Source organism: Anser cygnoides, chromosome 2 (genome assembly GCF_040182565.1).
Source record: "Anser cygnoides isolate HZ-2024a breed goose chromosome 2, Taihu_goose_T2T_genome, whole genome shotgun sequence".
Taxonomy (NCBI): domain Eukaryota; kingdom Metazoa; phylum Chordata; class Aves; order Anseriformes; family Anatidae; genus Anser; species Anser cygnoides.
Window position 1 is genome coordinate 2,221,240 of NC_089874.1, and position 14,208 is coordinate 2,235,447.

A 14,208-nucleotide genomic window follows, 5' to 3' on the forward strand; every position below is an offset into this window, starting at 1 on the left:
GAAATATTTTTATCAGCGACTGTTACAAGAAGCTGTAGGAAAGCCTTTCTCGAATGGTAGAGATGCTGATGCATGCTCTCAACCCTCATACAATTTTAGAGGGCTGTTCACATGCCTAGCACAGGTTATTTTCCTTCTAGTCAAGAAAATACTTTTATCATTAACTTACAACGTGCAGATTTAATCTTTTATCTAGCCTAGGGTGGCAGTGTACCTTCACTCCGTGTGCTGGAGACCCAAATTTGGCTCCAAAGCTGCTAAATCTTTCCCTAACGGGTTGCTCTGTTCTTTGCCCAGTCTTGCTACGAGCACATACAGAGAATGAGGCTCCACCAAAGAGAGAACTGCCACCTGAGCCACAGCTCCTGAGCCCCAGGACCAGAAGGGAACCTCCTCCCTGCCACGCTTTGTTGACCAAGCGCTGTTGGACGAAGAAGCCATCGAGTCACTGCGGCTCCAGCTGGGAGCTTCCAGCTAGGAAGGGAAAGATGGTTATTTTTCGGAGGCTTTCTCTTTGGCTTTTCTCTTAGACTAGCTACGACAGTAAAGCACAGACACGCCGATGGCTGTGGGCTGAAAGCCTTCGATACACAACGTCAGCTTGTGTTGGGGAATCTCTGTGGAAAGTGGCCAAGGTTTCTTTTTGTCCTGTAGATTTATTTCGCTTTCCTAAAAATGGCAATCTGCCTCTTTCCCTCGAAACCCTTTTTAACTGTTCTCTCAGTTGCTGTGTTTGTTTTGCACTGGTGAACTGACATAAGGGAGAAGAGGTCATTTTGTAGAAAGTGGTCGAATGAAGCCTGGAGAGACATTTTGGTGGGACTGTTTTTGGATGGTAGAAATGTGGCATGGACAAGAGACATCTCTGCACTCCTAAACAACTTGTGCCTCGAGTGAGGTGGCTTTTCCTGTATCCCTAAGATCTTTCTATTCCTCTTCCTCCCTATGCCAAACTCAGTACCTCTTCATTGCACTGTAAAGCTGCTATTGACTAATTTCCTTAAGATACTTGTGTATTTATACTCTGCAGACTCCTATCAAATCTCAGGGATGTGACACTTGCACCTTGAACATGCTGGTGCCGCTTTGTAATTCTGCGGGGGTTTGTGTGTGCCCAATAAAAAGGTGACAGATCTCAAATCCCGGGGAGAAAACACACAAAAACACATGGCCTTGTGCACTGACAGAGCTGCAAAAACACTGATTTTTTTTCTGAGGTGCACAGCCTTATGCTGACAGACCACCCACTGACACCAGTGAGGGGTACAAATCAGATTAAAATTGGGCTGGTTTTTATTCTGCCTTTAAAAAAGGCAAATGGATATTTGGTATGCTGTTGCTATCAGATGAAAATACTAATGTGTGTATATTAGAGCAAAAGCTCCTTTTGAACTAGATTTTAACCTGCTGTTTTTTATAGTTTCACTTTTAAATTGTCCAGGTCTGTGACTTCAGGAAAACAAAACTCAACAGACTGTTTCCTCCTGTTTGTCATAAGTATTATGCTTTAATAAATAGTACACTGGTTACAATGGTTAATATATTGGTATGAGAGTATCCTAATGTATGTTTTACAGTAACTGTATTTAAATAAATAAAGCTGTTTAATTTTTAAGAGAGATTCCAGGTTTGTATACTTATTTCAACCTTGTTGCTGTTTTTAGACTCTTGTGAGAATTTCCTTTCCTTTAACTTTAGAAAATACGTGGCTTGCTTGCTGACTTTCATGGGAATGGAAGAATTTGAAATACAAGACACCTACTATAATTGTAAGAGACTGAACCAATAAAGCCAACCTTTGTGCTACTTTTCCCTGCAGAAATGTGGATGAAGTCTGCTGGACAGCACAGTGCCTAAACCGATCCTGGGTATGCTGAGATACTGGGTTCTCAGTGTAAAAGTTAGACTTGCATTGACATGAAATGAAAAGTATTGTTCACCTAAGCAAGCCCTTTAAGCACCCATGGAATTCACTGCAATTTTATAAAGTGGTCGGTGCCAATACCAGTTAACACAGCATGCAGTGAGACTGGGGAATACAAAACCAAACACATGCTTTCCTACCAGCACCCTGATTATCACCTTTAAAGCATTGTTTCTTGTCTCTGTGAAATCTCACCTTATTCTTGTAAGGAAGAAAAAAGCTCCAGCTGCCTACATTTGAGAATGTAAACAACCATAAGTGACAGCTGTGAACTTTTAATTTCAGAGTTGCTTAGAACTGGCACTTTTTCAGTCCAAAGAAATACCCTGCCAGTAGGATGAATCACAGAGACGTAGTCACAGCTGTTTAAAAACAACAAAAAAAGTATTTTCTTCATACTGTGTTCTTCCATGCTCTAGGTATTGATTTTATTTTCAGGTACCATTTCCTACTCAAAATGCTTAACTTCTACTACAAAATAGCACATGCAGAATGCATGCATGTACAAACTCCACAGGATTATCTAGAAAACGTTGAGATTTTTCAGCCTATTGATGACTCCTACTATTGCACTGTCTAAAGATAAGTTTATTAGTTGCTCTTACTGGTCAACTCTGGTTAAAAATTCAGGAAGTTCTTGACCAGGAATTCAAGTGAGCCCTAAAGAGGCAACTAAGATAACAGTGTGCAGCCATTTGTGCTTCTAGGCTTTCTTGGCAACCAGTAAAAGCAAGAGAGATGCTTCACTGGAAATGCTCTTTAGCCTGAGGGTAGCATTCAGGTTGCAAATTGTGCTCTGTAACCATGCAGTAGTGCTATCTGGAGTGTTAAAAGCATGGCTTTTTTTCTTAGGAGATAATATTAGGCTACTTGCTAGCTTCCCTGATTAATCAAGTCTCTACTTGATGAAATACTGTGCCTTGAAATAGTGTGTAGAAATGAGAGAGTACATTCAAGCTTCTTTTGAGCTTGGGTGGATCGCACGGTTAAATTATTAGTGGTAGATTTGCTAGCAGGGCATCTTCCTGGTATGTTAAAATTAGTCCTGCAGGCCCTGCAGCAGAACGAAGGCTGGTTCTACCTGAGGCTTTCAGCTTTAGAGAGACACCACTGTGTAAAAAACTAGTACAGTCAGCTCTTCCACAGCCAGGCTGCAGCTGTGGAGCCAGCCCAGGCTTAAAGGGGAGCTAACTAACTGGGGTCCTCTAACATTAAAAAGCCCAAGCGACACCTGGAGGCAGGACAGGTCTTACAATAATTTCACTGTGACCATTCAAAGCAGAGCTTAACTGCTGGAGTCTGCAGTGCAGGTTAGTTGTCAGTATGCTGTGCTTTCAGAAGCAGAGGGAATATGGTGCAGACCACTGCAGTCTCAGTGTTTAGCCCTGCCAGACTGAAGCTTGCTCCACAATTTCTGTTCCTCTTCCAGCAGGGCTCAATTTATCAGACTCTACAATAATATGATTTTTTTTTCCCATTATCTTTTTTTTTCCTGGTTATTCTTTAACTGCTGTCAGTTTTAAAAAGTTCTCAGTCAGCTCATGAATGTACTCTCTCCCTACTCTATATTAAGGCTCTTTGTACTTAAACTGCAACAGCTATTACACAGGGAGGAGTCATTCTTCTACAAACACCCATTTTGCAAAAGGTTCATTTTACAAAGAACTGAATAAATAGGAAGTTAGAGTAGCGCTGTATCTATTGCTGCTTTCAAGTGGTGGAGCAATGCCTCCGGAGGTGGAGAAAGTGACGTCAGGTCTAGTTTCTTGAAATCTTCATTAGCACTCAATGATGTTAACACCTTCACAGTCCTCTTTAAATCAAACACTGCATGGAGCATGCCCAAGGTGGAAATGGCAGCTTTTGGAGTGTTTTTTGCTGAAGCTTCGTCATCGAGGCCATTTTCCAAGATAGAAATCCTGTTCTCTGCAATAACTTTGAGGAAGTTGTAGAACTCCTTGTAGTCTATACCCGTACAAGATTTCATGATCAGCTATGGGGGGAAAAAAAAAAAAAAAACAGCATGGAAATGGAAGCAACTCTTCTGTTTACAGTAAGAATTACAGACTTATCTATCCAGAATCATAAGTAACCTTTTTTTTTGTGGTTTCCTGATGGCACTAAAATTCTTTACCTGATTTGAAACTTCACTAGCCCCAAAACAACATGCTGTTTCTTTTAGCTACTAAATGGCTGTGGTTTTTGAAACTGTTCTTGGAGGGTATCAATCTAGCAGCATTAACAACCTCCAGAAATAAACTTTACACCTGCTTCACACTTAAGGTTTTGGGAACATACAAGATAGATACAACACTGCTCACTAATTTTGCCTTCTGAAGACATCATATCTGCAAACACAGAAGCCTCCTGCCACCTTGACCTTAATTTTACTTGTTTTGGATTCACTGCTCAATCACGAATGATATTCAAACCAGTTCTGTGTGACAACCTCTAAGTTCTGCTGTTTAAATGAAAAAGTACTTATAAGTTACAAAAGAGAATGTAAATACTACGTAAAGGATTGATCCCAACACCAATGCTAACCTTGGTAGTTGAAGAACAGTTGACGCATTAGTTTTTTAGACAACATCCTAACCTCCTTGACACAGGAAATATGCACTGACCCTTTCCCTATCTTCCTAAAGTAATACTTAACTTCCTGAGAAATGAAGTTGTCATAAGTTCCTACTTCCTTAGGAATCATGTACTAATTCCAGGTATGAGCTTAAGGACTTGTGTGTCTTAGAGCTCTAATAAGGTTGCACGATAAAACCACCAAATACATGACCCTCTAATTGAGTCGGACAGCGGAAATGTGTTGTTATACCTGACATTGCAGGTGCCAATCATCCATAGGGTCCTTCCACTCATTGATTTCCCGCTGGACAGCTGCTAATTCATCCTGCAGGAAGCACCACATTATAGCTACGTTGCAGCCGTTCACCCAGTTGTGGTTAATGGAGATGGTATCCTCCTGAAGGAAGAGGTTAAATGGTTATTAATCTCTACCTAGGACAGTGTGAGAGGACAGCTGTAATACCACTGATACTGCAAAACATAAAATCATATCCTTCAACAAAGGAAATGCTTCTTTGGCACCAATACCACCCCTGTGCTGAAAAACTGTCTATGTCTAATTTCCCTAAACAACCAAATCTTGTTTCACTTTTTAAATTGGCAAATGTCTCTAGCTCCTCTGTCTGAGCATTCCTTTTCTGGAGGCGAAGATGCAGGGTGGGAGGAACAAGGCTGTTAATTTTGGCTTGTAATCATGACAACAAATTTGTCAGCATTTTCCAATAGTCAACTGCAATTCACAGTTATAAATGAAGACTAACAGCCTCAGCATAAATCGCTCTCATCCAGTATCCTATTTCTCAGTGACTCGTAGCATCTAATAAAGAAGAGCATAAGAAATGAGGGTGCAGACAGCTTCTTCCAATTCTGCTCATTCCCATCTCCTAGCAGTCAATGACCCAGGCAGCTTCTGAGTTCAAGGTTAGTGTTGGCCATCATCTTGAGCAGCCACTGAAAGACTTTCTCCCCCATGAATCTCTCTAAACTTTTTTGTAGCCCAGTTAGACTTTTAGCATCCACAACATGCTGTGGCAATAGAAGTTTGGTCCAATTCAAGCCTACAGTTTATCACTCTGTGTTATGAAAAGGTTATCTTACCATCAGTTATCTTACCAGGTTGTAAACTTGATGGTGCCATCCACTGGGGATGAAGACTATCTCCCCTGCTTCCTGCACGATTTCTACAGGGGGCTGGCTTTGGTTGTAGCGAGGGTAAACACTCTTGTCCTGAAGACCAGGTGCAGTGACATCGAAGGGCAAGTTGCCGTGGCGGTCTTTCAGGTAGTCCTCCTGACCTGGCGGGTAGAGCAGCCATTTCTTCCTCCCACATATATTGGCTGACCAGCTATAGGAACGGAAGACATCAGCGTGGAATGGAGTCCTGTAGGGCAAATCAGAGGCTTGAGTAAAGACGGTACCTAAAATATGTACAATGAATTCATGTCTGCAAGAGTCAAGCACACAGAAGGCAGCCTTTACTATGCAAGCCTGATCCCAAACTGTCAGCCTCTTCATTTACTTCTGTTTTAGTATTCAGAGACCATTGTATCTGCACAGTATTGCAGTGTTTTTATCCTCTGTGCTTCTCCATCAGTTAATTTTTAATCTGTCCTATAAGTTCTTCAACAGCAGGAGATTCTGTGACGTGAACTGCTGAGAATACTGTAAATGCAAATTTATCACCAAGGCTCAACTTAGTTTTTCACCTTCAAAATACCTGACCAGCTCATCAGCGCCCCTCTGAGGCTTCTGTTGGCTCTGCAAATCACAAAAGCCTGATGGTCCCCATGGCTTTTCTGCTCTAAAACCTGTCATAAATCAGCTGACACTTCTTACAGATTCTGTGTAAACTATTTAGGGCTTTTTACAGTGCAAAAGGACCTCAGCTGACTGCGTAAGGACACTTCACATCCAGAAAAAAATCAGCTGCTCAAGAAACAAGACTGCTGAGTTCACTGTTGCGCTGCCTGAAAGTGCACGATATCCTGAAATACCATGTGATAATCCCTGTAAATCTTAAAAATCCCCTGTAAATCTTAAAAAAGTATGTAAAATGACAGAAGCCAAGCTGTCTTACCATGAACCTTTAGGTCCCATGTAGACAAACCGGTAGTCATCCACAGCTATAGCATCCCAGTACTCATTCAGCCAGTCGGATGAGAAATACACGGGCGTTGTATAAACATCTTGCTCTGGGAAAGCTCTTAAAAAATAATGTGTTGGACATAGGTCTCAGAAAAATGCAGCATTGTTCCTTCTACCTCAGTTCCCCAAACCTAGAAGCAGAGACCAATCAGATCTCTAGCAGGCCATTAGTACCTTGCTTCCATCTCCTCTGTACCATTCACAACTCCAGGCTGCGTTCAAAATGCACGCAACAGTGCTTTTCTGTCTCCCAAGCAAGCTGTGAAGCTTCACTGTTATTTAGGAGACTCCTCCTCATTATGGCAAAGACAGTTCCTAATAAACACATTAATTTTAGCTGAGATGCCCGCAAAGCCAGTTGTCCAACTGGATGACAGATCGGGGGTGTAAGGGTTAGGAGGGAACCCAGGCTGTGGGATTTGACAAATGTGTGGCCTCTTCCCACAGTATATACTACCTGCTTCCTATCGAGGCCACACGTGCAGACTTTCTGCAGCAAGCCACAGTACTGATGTCTGTAAAAGCAAACAAACTGGGAGGTAGAGACTGACTTATTTCCTCTATTATAAGTCACTGGCACATTCAAAAGTGAAAACAAGAACTGAAAACAAGAAAGCTGGATTAGAAGCTGGATACATTTAAGGAAGAAGAGATTTGGGTGAAAAGACATAAAAGTCCTAGCCAGACACGGTTGAATGGACAATTCAAGCACCTCACAAGCAGCAGGCTGAAGAAAGAAAGCCTGCACAGGCTGAAGAGAACTTTAATGACTGGGAAAGTTGGCAAAAAAAAATGGATGCTAAAGGATCATAGCTCATATGAAAGAGGAGAGAATGCTCGCTGAATTAAGCACCATTGGAAATGTCTCCCAGTCAACAGTCAAATGAAAGCCAAATGTTACAGTCACCTGGTTCCCACAGTCATGTAAAACACAGATGAAAAAGCAAGCGCTCAAGAGTGGGAGCCTCTTCAGGAAACAGTGAGCTGTTAAAGAATCTCACTGCACGTAGCGCACCAAGAACAGTGTGGCACAGGACTGATATTTCAGTGGGCAGGTGCTAACAAACAGCAGTGCCAGCATTTAAACTCTCGAGCATTAAAAAGACAAGTGTGAAGGCTTCCTGGCAGCTCCCTGCTGTGCGTGGCATGCAGGGGTTTGCACAGTGCTCTCTTACCTGCTCAGGTGCCAGTCCTTTAGGTAAAGGCACCCTCGGGATGAGCGGTAGTCATTTTTAATGTACTCTTTCCAGTAATTTATGTACTCCTTGAAGGGGAGCTGCTCCTTTGGGTTCGAATTGTACTCCTTGACATCACAGTTGGCAACAGGTACTATAGCGTCTCCTGAAATATAAACTCTTTGAGCTCATGTGGGAACAGAGTAACTTGTGCTGAAACTGAACTCCTTTACCCTCATCCATTGCGGTAGCCTCTAATGTCTGGGCACTATCATGCTAAGCACAGTCCAAATCCATAAAGCAACAATCACTTGCCCAGCTCTCACTCCTGACACCACCGTTCTAGGCAAACATACTCCAGACCAGAAGTTATTTACTTAAGGTGACCTGCAGTTTCTTTTTAACAACCTACATTAAGAATTGTTAATCGATACTTACTAAATATAATAATTATTTACAAACTAAAGTCTTGCACCAAGATTTTTCACTGCAAATACTTTCTCCTTGCCTATTCAATAAGTGTCAGGCTGCTCCTGCAGTTACAGTCAATCAGGTATATAAAATGGTACAGTTAAATTATACAGCACTTTTTATTTTACTTCATTAAGGACACAAATTCAAGACTGGAATATGACTGCAACAAAAAGTACGAATACGTATAGAAAACAGATGCATTAACTTAGAAAAAAGTCAGGAGAATTTCTTCAGTTTGGCTAGCGGTTCAATTTCTAGACAAATAAATCAAAGTATGGTGCCACTTAGCATATGTTTCAATTAGGTATTAAAAATGCCATGACTTACCAAACTTCTGCAGCAGATAATCAAAATCGGGCTTTCCATCCCACGTAACCCAATTTCTCCTGCTGCCCCAGCCATCAGTAAATTTTGCTGAGAAAATACAGGGGTGGTTGGGAATCAGGTAATCGCGGAAGAAGTCTGAGTACGTGAACGATTCTACTTTATCAATAAAGTCAACGTGTCCCGCGGGGAGGCAGAACGCGCTCTGAGACGAACTGCTGTAGTCACGAAAAAAGGCGGTGGAGCAGGCAAATGTCGCCCTGTCCATGCAGGCTGGAGGCTCTTCCTGGCTTGGCCAAGGCAGCGAGGACCAGATGCTCCCCCGTTACATGCCTTGATCCTCTAAGTCTGTGAAAACTCACAGGAAAATATGAACGCTGAGAGGTAAAACAGGGTGTTGTGCAAGAGCACCCCACCACACCGGGCTAATTAGGGTCTTCCATGCTTTGTAACATTTAACGCTGGTGGGTTCCTGATGTTATGTGGCAAAGATGCTGTTTTCCTGTCACCTTCTGGCCTGGGCAACCCCGCTCTCCGGGGGCAGTCGGCGAGGGCTGGCTCCTTCCTAAAACAGCAGAAGAATTGATTTCAGTGGGGATCGCTTTTACACAAATTGTTGTGTGTGGGGAAGCAAACCACCCCCAAACACTCGGGGCCACGGCAGACAGCTGCAGACTGTGTTGGAGAGGGGGTTCCTTTGTGAAAAGGGAGGATCCGAAATGCGGCAACCACCCCCCCAGCCCACCCTCCTCAGCCCCTCCTCAGCGGGCCGGGGAGCTCCCAGAGGCGAAACGAAGCGAAGAGACGGCTAGGAGCAGGGAATGAAAGCGGGGTGGCCGCGCCCAGGGCGGGGAGAACTGGCACGGTACGGGAAAAGGCTTCAGGAGAGGGGACGCTGAAGGGATTGAGGAACAGCAGGACGATGAGGGAGAGCAGGGAGCTGGGGGAGACCTGGGGGATGAGGGAAAGGCGCGGCCGCCATTTTGGCGCCGCCATTTTGAGCCCCCCCCCCCAGCTCCACGGGGAGCACCCGGACGCCATAGGGCGACGCACACATTGCCCCCTTGTAAGGTTCGCGGCCCATCCGTGAGGCGAATGGGTCCCGAGGGAGCCGGGGGGACACCGGGAGGCCGCCGCTACTCACCGCCGCTACTCACCGCCGCCTCCCTCGGGGCCGCACGGCGGGGCGAGCGGCGGCGGGAGGCGGAACCTCCCCGTGCCACCCTCCGGAACGCCGGCGTTAGGGCAGCGGGGCCGGGGGGGGAGCGTGAGGAGGGGGCTCTGCGCTCAGCCAATGGGAGCGGGCGGCGGGCGCAGGCGCGGAGCGGCGCTGCGGGGCCGGGAGGGAGGGAGGTGGGTGCGGGGCGGCGAGGGGGCACGGCGGGGGGGCTCCGGGGGGACTGGGGGAGATTTGGGGAAATTTGGGGAAATTTCGGGGAAATCTGGGGGAAGGAGGCGGCTGGGGGGTGGGATGCAGGCTGGGGAGAGGGTGAAGGTTGCGGGGGGTTGGTGTTGGGGTGAGGGAGGGGAGCTGGCCTGGGGGGTGTTTTGGGGTGTCTGGAGGGGGGGAGAGGTGGCCCCAGCTCTATGGAGGTGAGGCTGGGGGGCGGCGAGGGGGGCTGAGCACGGCTGAGGTAATGGCCAGGGAGGAGGTGGGGTGCTGTGGGGTCGGGGATGGGCTGCTGGAAGGTTAGGGACAGGGACAGCAAGGGGTGTTTGGGGGGGGGGGGGGGGTTAGGGACAGCAAGGGGTGTTTGGGGGGTGGGTTAGGGACAGCAGGGGGTGTTTGGGGGGTTAGATGCAGCAGGTGATGGCATTGAGTTTGGGGTGAGGAGGTGGAAAGGGGATTTATGCTGGGAGAAGGGAAGAACGTGGTTTTGGGGGAAGGGTGGGTGCCAGTGTGGGGTGAGTCTTGGGGGTGGCAGTGGGGAAGGAGAAGGGAGCAAGTGGGGGGGGAGGGGAAGGAGGATGGGACAGAGAAGGGTTTGCCACACATGGGGCAGGGACCCTGAGGGGCAGCCAGGCTTGGGAGGTGGAGATGTGGCGGTGTTTCGGGTTGGAGAGGGTGAGACAGGGTTGGGATTGAAGGGAAAGCTGGTGGGTATTAACCTGGGGGGTATAGGGGCTGCTGTGTGTTCAAGGCAGTGAACTGAGGCTGTCCTGTAGTTAAATAGGTGTGGGAGGGTATGGGGGGACTTTAGTCTTCTTCAGAGATCCCCTTTGTATGAGAAATGGCGTGTGGTCAGAATGTCTTTCCCATGGAAGGATGGAAACATTGATGTGGTTCCTCTCAGTGCGGATGCCCCTTCTTAGTAGGGGTCTGTTGGTCTGTTGAGGTGGGAGGAGACCAGCCTCGGGTAGCACAGAGCTGCCACCAATCTTCGCCCATTGCATTTCTTGGAGGGTCACTTGGAAGCACTTTGTCTTGTGGCATCGCTTGGAGAATCAAGAGTTAGGAGCCTGGGGGGTCAGTGTGTTAGACCTTTAGTTAAAAAGGAGGAGTTGCTGCTGGATAGATCTTGTAAACGTTCTTCTTATGAGGGTTGTTGGGCTCATAGGCTGTTAAAACTCATGGTTTGCCAGATGGTGCCGTGTGGGAATAAACCATCAAAGATGCTGACCCTATGGAAACCTCCTCCATGAAGGAGGACAGAGAAGAAACAGAGTGTGTTAGAAACAAGTGCAGTAACGTTCTGCAGGTGATCAGCAAGTGCAGGTGAGGGGAATCTGAGTTATGGAGGCTCTGAGGCAGCCACCTTGTGAAGGGGTGAGCTGGCAGTGCCTTCTCGCAATGTATGTAGCATCTCCTCGCAGCTGGGGCAATTAGTAATGCTTACGTTTCATTAGGTGATCTCAAAGCACCTCACAAGAGAGGGGTGAGTCACCTTCTTTTTGTGGAACCGGCCACTGAGACGTGTTGGCTAAAGAACGTGCACAATTTTGTGGTGACACTGTCAGAAATATAATCCACATTTCTTTGCTGCCAAGCCTAGTTCTCGCTGGCTGTTGTGCTGCTGTGTCAGGGAGACAAATGTTGGGTTGTTGCTCCTTCCACAAAAAAAGCTGGTTTGCAGAGTAGAGCGGAACGTGAATCGTTTGTTGATGTTGGGGAGCCCGGGCTGGGTGAGACTGCCTGTGTTATCTGCGGTGTGGACAAAAATGTGGGCAAAATGAAGGAATTCATTGAGAAATCATTTTGGGTGGCTCCTCGTATTCCACTGCACACACAGCAAGCAGTTCAAGCGCTGTAACCCTTATGAACCTGTTCCTGGCTGTATTTACAAGTAATTTGAAGCCGTTTGTTTCCTGCCATCTGAGTCATTTTCATGGTAATATAAATGACTTGTTTACATCTGTTCATTGTTGCTTTTCTGGGTGGAAATACTGGAAGGTGTCTTTTGAGGCTTTTGTTTCAGTGTGTTTTACAGAGCAGTGAATACCACGTCTTGTCGCTAAGGAGTTTCTAGACCTGTTTTAGAAGGAATAGAATGGGGAGCAGCAAGATGCTGAATCTCGAGTATAATGAGGTGTCCTCTGTGTAGGTGCAAGCTAAGCAGAGAGAAGCAGAGGCCAAGTGTTCTTCGTAAAAGGGAAGATGCTGCTAGTAGAGACCGAAGAGAAGTTTCCCTAATACTAGCTCAAGAGAGCGGAGTTACAAAAACAATAGGTTAATGGTATTTTTTGGTAACTCAGAAAACATGGTCACAGGTCAGTACCCATTGGAGAGATAAAAGGCACAGTGTGAGTGTCACAGGTAAAGCACAGACCTCATGCCTTTTTCCAGCTAAATTCAGGTGCTTGTGACCATTTCTTTGTGTTAAACACCTGAGGAATTTTACTAGTGTTAAAAGCAGGCTCCTTGAAGTTTTGTGTTAAATTATAGTACGCTGTTGAAAGCTCTTCAACAGTAGCTGCGTTCTGTACCATTGATGTCTTGTGTTTTTGTCACTGAATAAAATCATTCTCACATTGCGTAAGTGAAGTGCATGTTTAAACGTTTTTGTCCTGGGGGGAGGTCTTGCAGATCCAATGCTAGTTAAACCATTATATTGAGGAAAAACGTGCTGGAACAGTGAAGGGGCTTGATTACCAAATAGGTTCTTGCTCGGGCATTTTGCCCTCGAGCACAGAAAGAAGCTGACTGTCAGGCCAAGCCCGTGAGCTCTCAGGTGAGTCAAAAGCCATATGACCCAGGGCATGCACACGTGTAACTACACGGGTCAAGTGACTGCTTCGTTTCTTCCCCTGGGCTGAGACAGCTTTTTTTACTCTCTCAGATCCAGGGGTAATCATACCTCCTCTGTTGATTATATGCTGCTGTTTTTTTGGCGTTTCTGGTAACGGGCATAGCAGGACTTTTGCTTTAGCTCCGTTTTTATTTTCACCTGCTCTCCTGGACTTTGAAGAGAAATACACAGGGAAAAAAGTCTATGTAGAGATGGATGGTTCTGTCCAGATGGCAGCTCCCACGAGGCTGCCTGAGAGTTCTGCGTCTACAGATAGAGGTAAGGAGCCTGTGGTATGGGTAAGGAGCGTGTTAGTATGGCACAGTCGTGGGACGGCATCAGTTGCTGATATTTATTATTACCTATTATTATCTATTTCTGGTAATGAGCAGGCTCGAGAGAAAATGCTGTCTCTGCAGGGCGGTTTGTGAACTCAGCCTGTGAAAAGAGGCTCTAGGCTGAGATTTTACAGAACTTCAAGGGTCGTTTGCTTGTTTACCATTTCTCCTTGCCTCCACAGTATGTTTGTGCCTTATTTAGGGTGGCTGTTACTGGTAGCAAGGTCTGGGAGTTGTTTTTCAGATGACATTTTGTTCCTCCGTGCCTGTCCCAGCAGTGAGCGTTGAGCAACCTGCGTTCGCTTCCAGGTTTCCCTTGTGATCCTCTGCAGAACTTGTAATCTTTCAGTGTCTCCGTTTCACCATTATTTATAAAATAACACCTCAGGGAAACAGCTTGTGAGCAGCGTGTGGCTATTTCGGACATTTTGCTGAAAGAGGTGTAAGCAGCAAACAGTTGCATGCTGATGTGGTAGGGGTGGTGTCAGGGTTGGTCCCGAACACGATGCACTCTTGATAGCCTGGGAGGCTGCTGATTTTTTGTTTGTTTTACCCTGGGTCTGATGGGAGCTCCTTCAGTGCCTTTGCAGTATGTGTAGGGTATGAGGAGTTGTAATACAAGATGTTTGTTTTGGTTTATTTTTTGTTTGCTATCGTATCACTTTTCCTGGTAGTTCTGAGAGAGATCTCTCTCTCAAATACTCTTGTGTGACTGTACATGCGTCTCAAATACTCTGTGTACGCGTCTTAAAACATGCTAAATGGGTGGCAATTTAAAACCTTTGAGTACGTAATGTGAGGGAGGGAGACGGTAATACCTCTCGAAGGAAAACATCAGTGTCAAAACCTAGGCAGCTTCAAGCAGTTAAACCTCTAGATTTGTAATTCCTAACTAACAAAGCTCTAACACCGTGATTTAGTTTTACCTGGTGCTGATTTCAGTACTAACCTGACTTAGGTTTTTCCAATTCAATTTATGGCTGTTCTGGAGCCCTGCTCCTGATGGGTGGGTCTTTGTAGTCAGG

At 45.8% G+C, this 14,208-nt stretch overlaps 3 protein-coding genes across 16 annotated transcripts in view; 2 read left to right on the forward strand and 1 right to left on the reverse strand.

The window, feature by feature from the left end:
- The window catches only part of ALS2CL (ALS2 C-terminal like), a 61,040-nt gene extending 59,421 nt beyond the window's left edge, over positions 1–1,619 (forward strand). For all 6 annotated transcript variants that reach the window (XM_066991345.1, XM_066991343.1, XM_066991346.1 and 3 more), the window contains exon 26: positions 298–1,619. In XM_066991345.1, coding sequence (XP_066847446.1) covers positions 298–369 — 72 coding nt within the window. In that variant the 3' untranslated portion in view covers positions 370–1,619. The remainder of the gene's footprint in view (positions 1–297) is intronic.
- On the reverse strand, positions 706–9,899 carry JMJD4 (jumonji domain containing 4). 4 transcript variants are annotated; one of them, XM_066991352.1, is made up of 7 exons: positions 9,777–9,899; positions 8,623–9,184; positions 7,822–7,987; positions 6,579–6,704; positions 5,615–5,882; positions 4,752–4,898; positions 706–3,917 (listed from the first exon to the last, which is right to left on the reverse strand). In XM_066991352.1, the coding sequence occupies exons 2-7, from the start codon at positions 8,885–8,887 to the stop codon at positions 3,606–3,608; spliced, it is 1,284 nt and encodes a 427-aa protein (XP_066847453.1). In that variant the 5' UTR covers positions 8,888–9,184; positions 9,777–9,899; the 3' UTR covers positions 706–3,605. The 4 variants fall into 4 exon arrangements, with proteins under 4 accessions (XP_066847453.1, XP_066847454.1, XP_066847455.1 ...); XM_066991353.1 differs by having other exon boundaries at positions 9,764–9,892; XM_066991354.1 differs by lacking the exon at positions 9,777–9,899 and adding an exon at positions 9,571–9,654.
- SNAP47 (synaptosome associated protein 47) overlaps positions 9,362–14,208 on the forward strand; it is a 28,867-nt gene continuing 24,020 nt past the window's right edge. The window contains exons 1-2 of one of the 6 annotated variants that reach the window (XM_066991350.1): positions 10,376–11,335; positions 12,036–13,124. In XM_066991350.1, the coding sequence (XP_066847451.1) occupies positions 13,058–13,124 (67 nt within the window). In that variant the 5' untranslated portion in view covers positions 10,376–11,335; positions 12,036–13,057. Of the gene's footprint in view, positions 9,485–9,902; positions 9,973–10,375; positions 13,125–14,208 lie in introns of those variants that run through there. The other 5 variants (XM_066991349.1, XM_013182402.3, XM_066991351.1 and 2 more) reach the window with 5 other exon arrangements.

Excerpts from the sequence above, each read along its gene's own strand:
- JMJD4 (XM_066991352.1), bottom strand. The coding sequence starts at position 8,887 with ATGGACAGGGCGACATTTGCCTGCTCCACCGCCTTTTTTCGTGACTAC. Across the intron at positions 6,705-7,821 it reads AAGGACTGGCACCTGAGCAG|AGCTTTCCCAGAGCAAGATG; the intron begins GTAAGAGAGCAC and ends TTATTTTTTAAG. Across the intron at positions 5,883-6,578 it reads ATGGGACCTAAAGGTTCATG|GACTCCATTCCACGCTGATG; the intron begins GTAAGACAGCTT and ends TTTGCCCTACAG.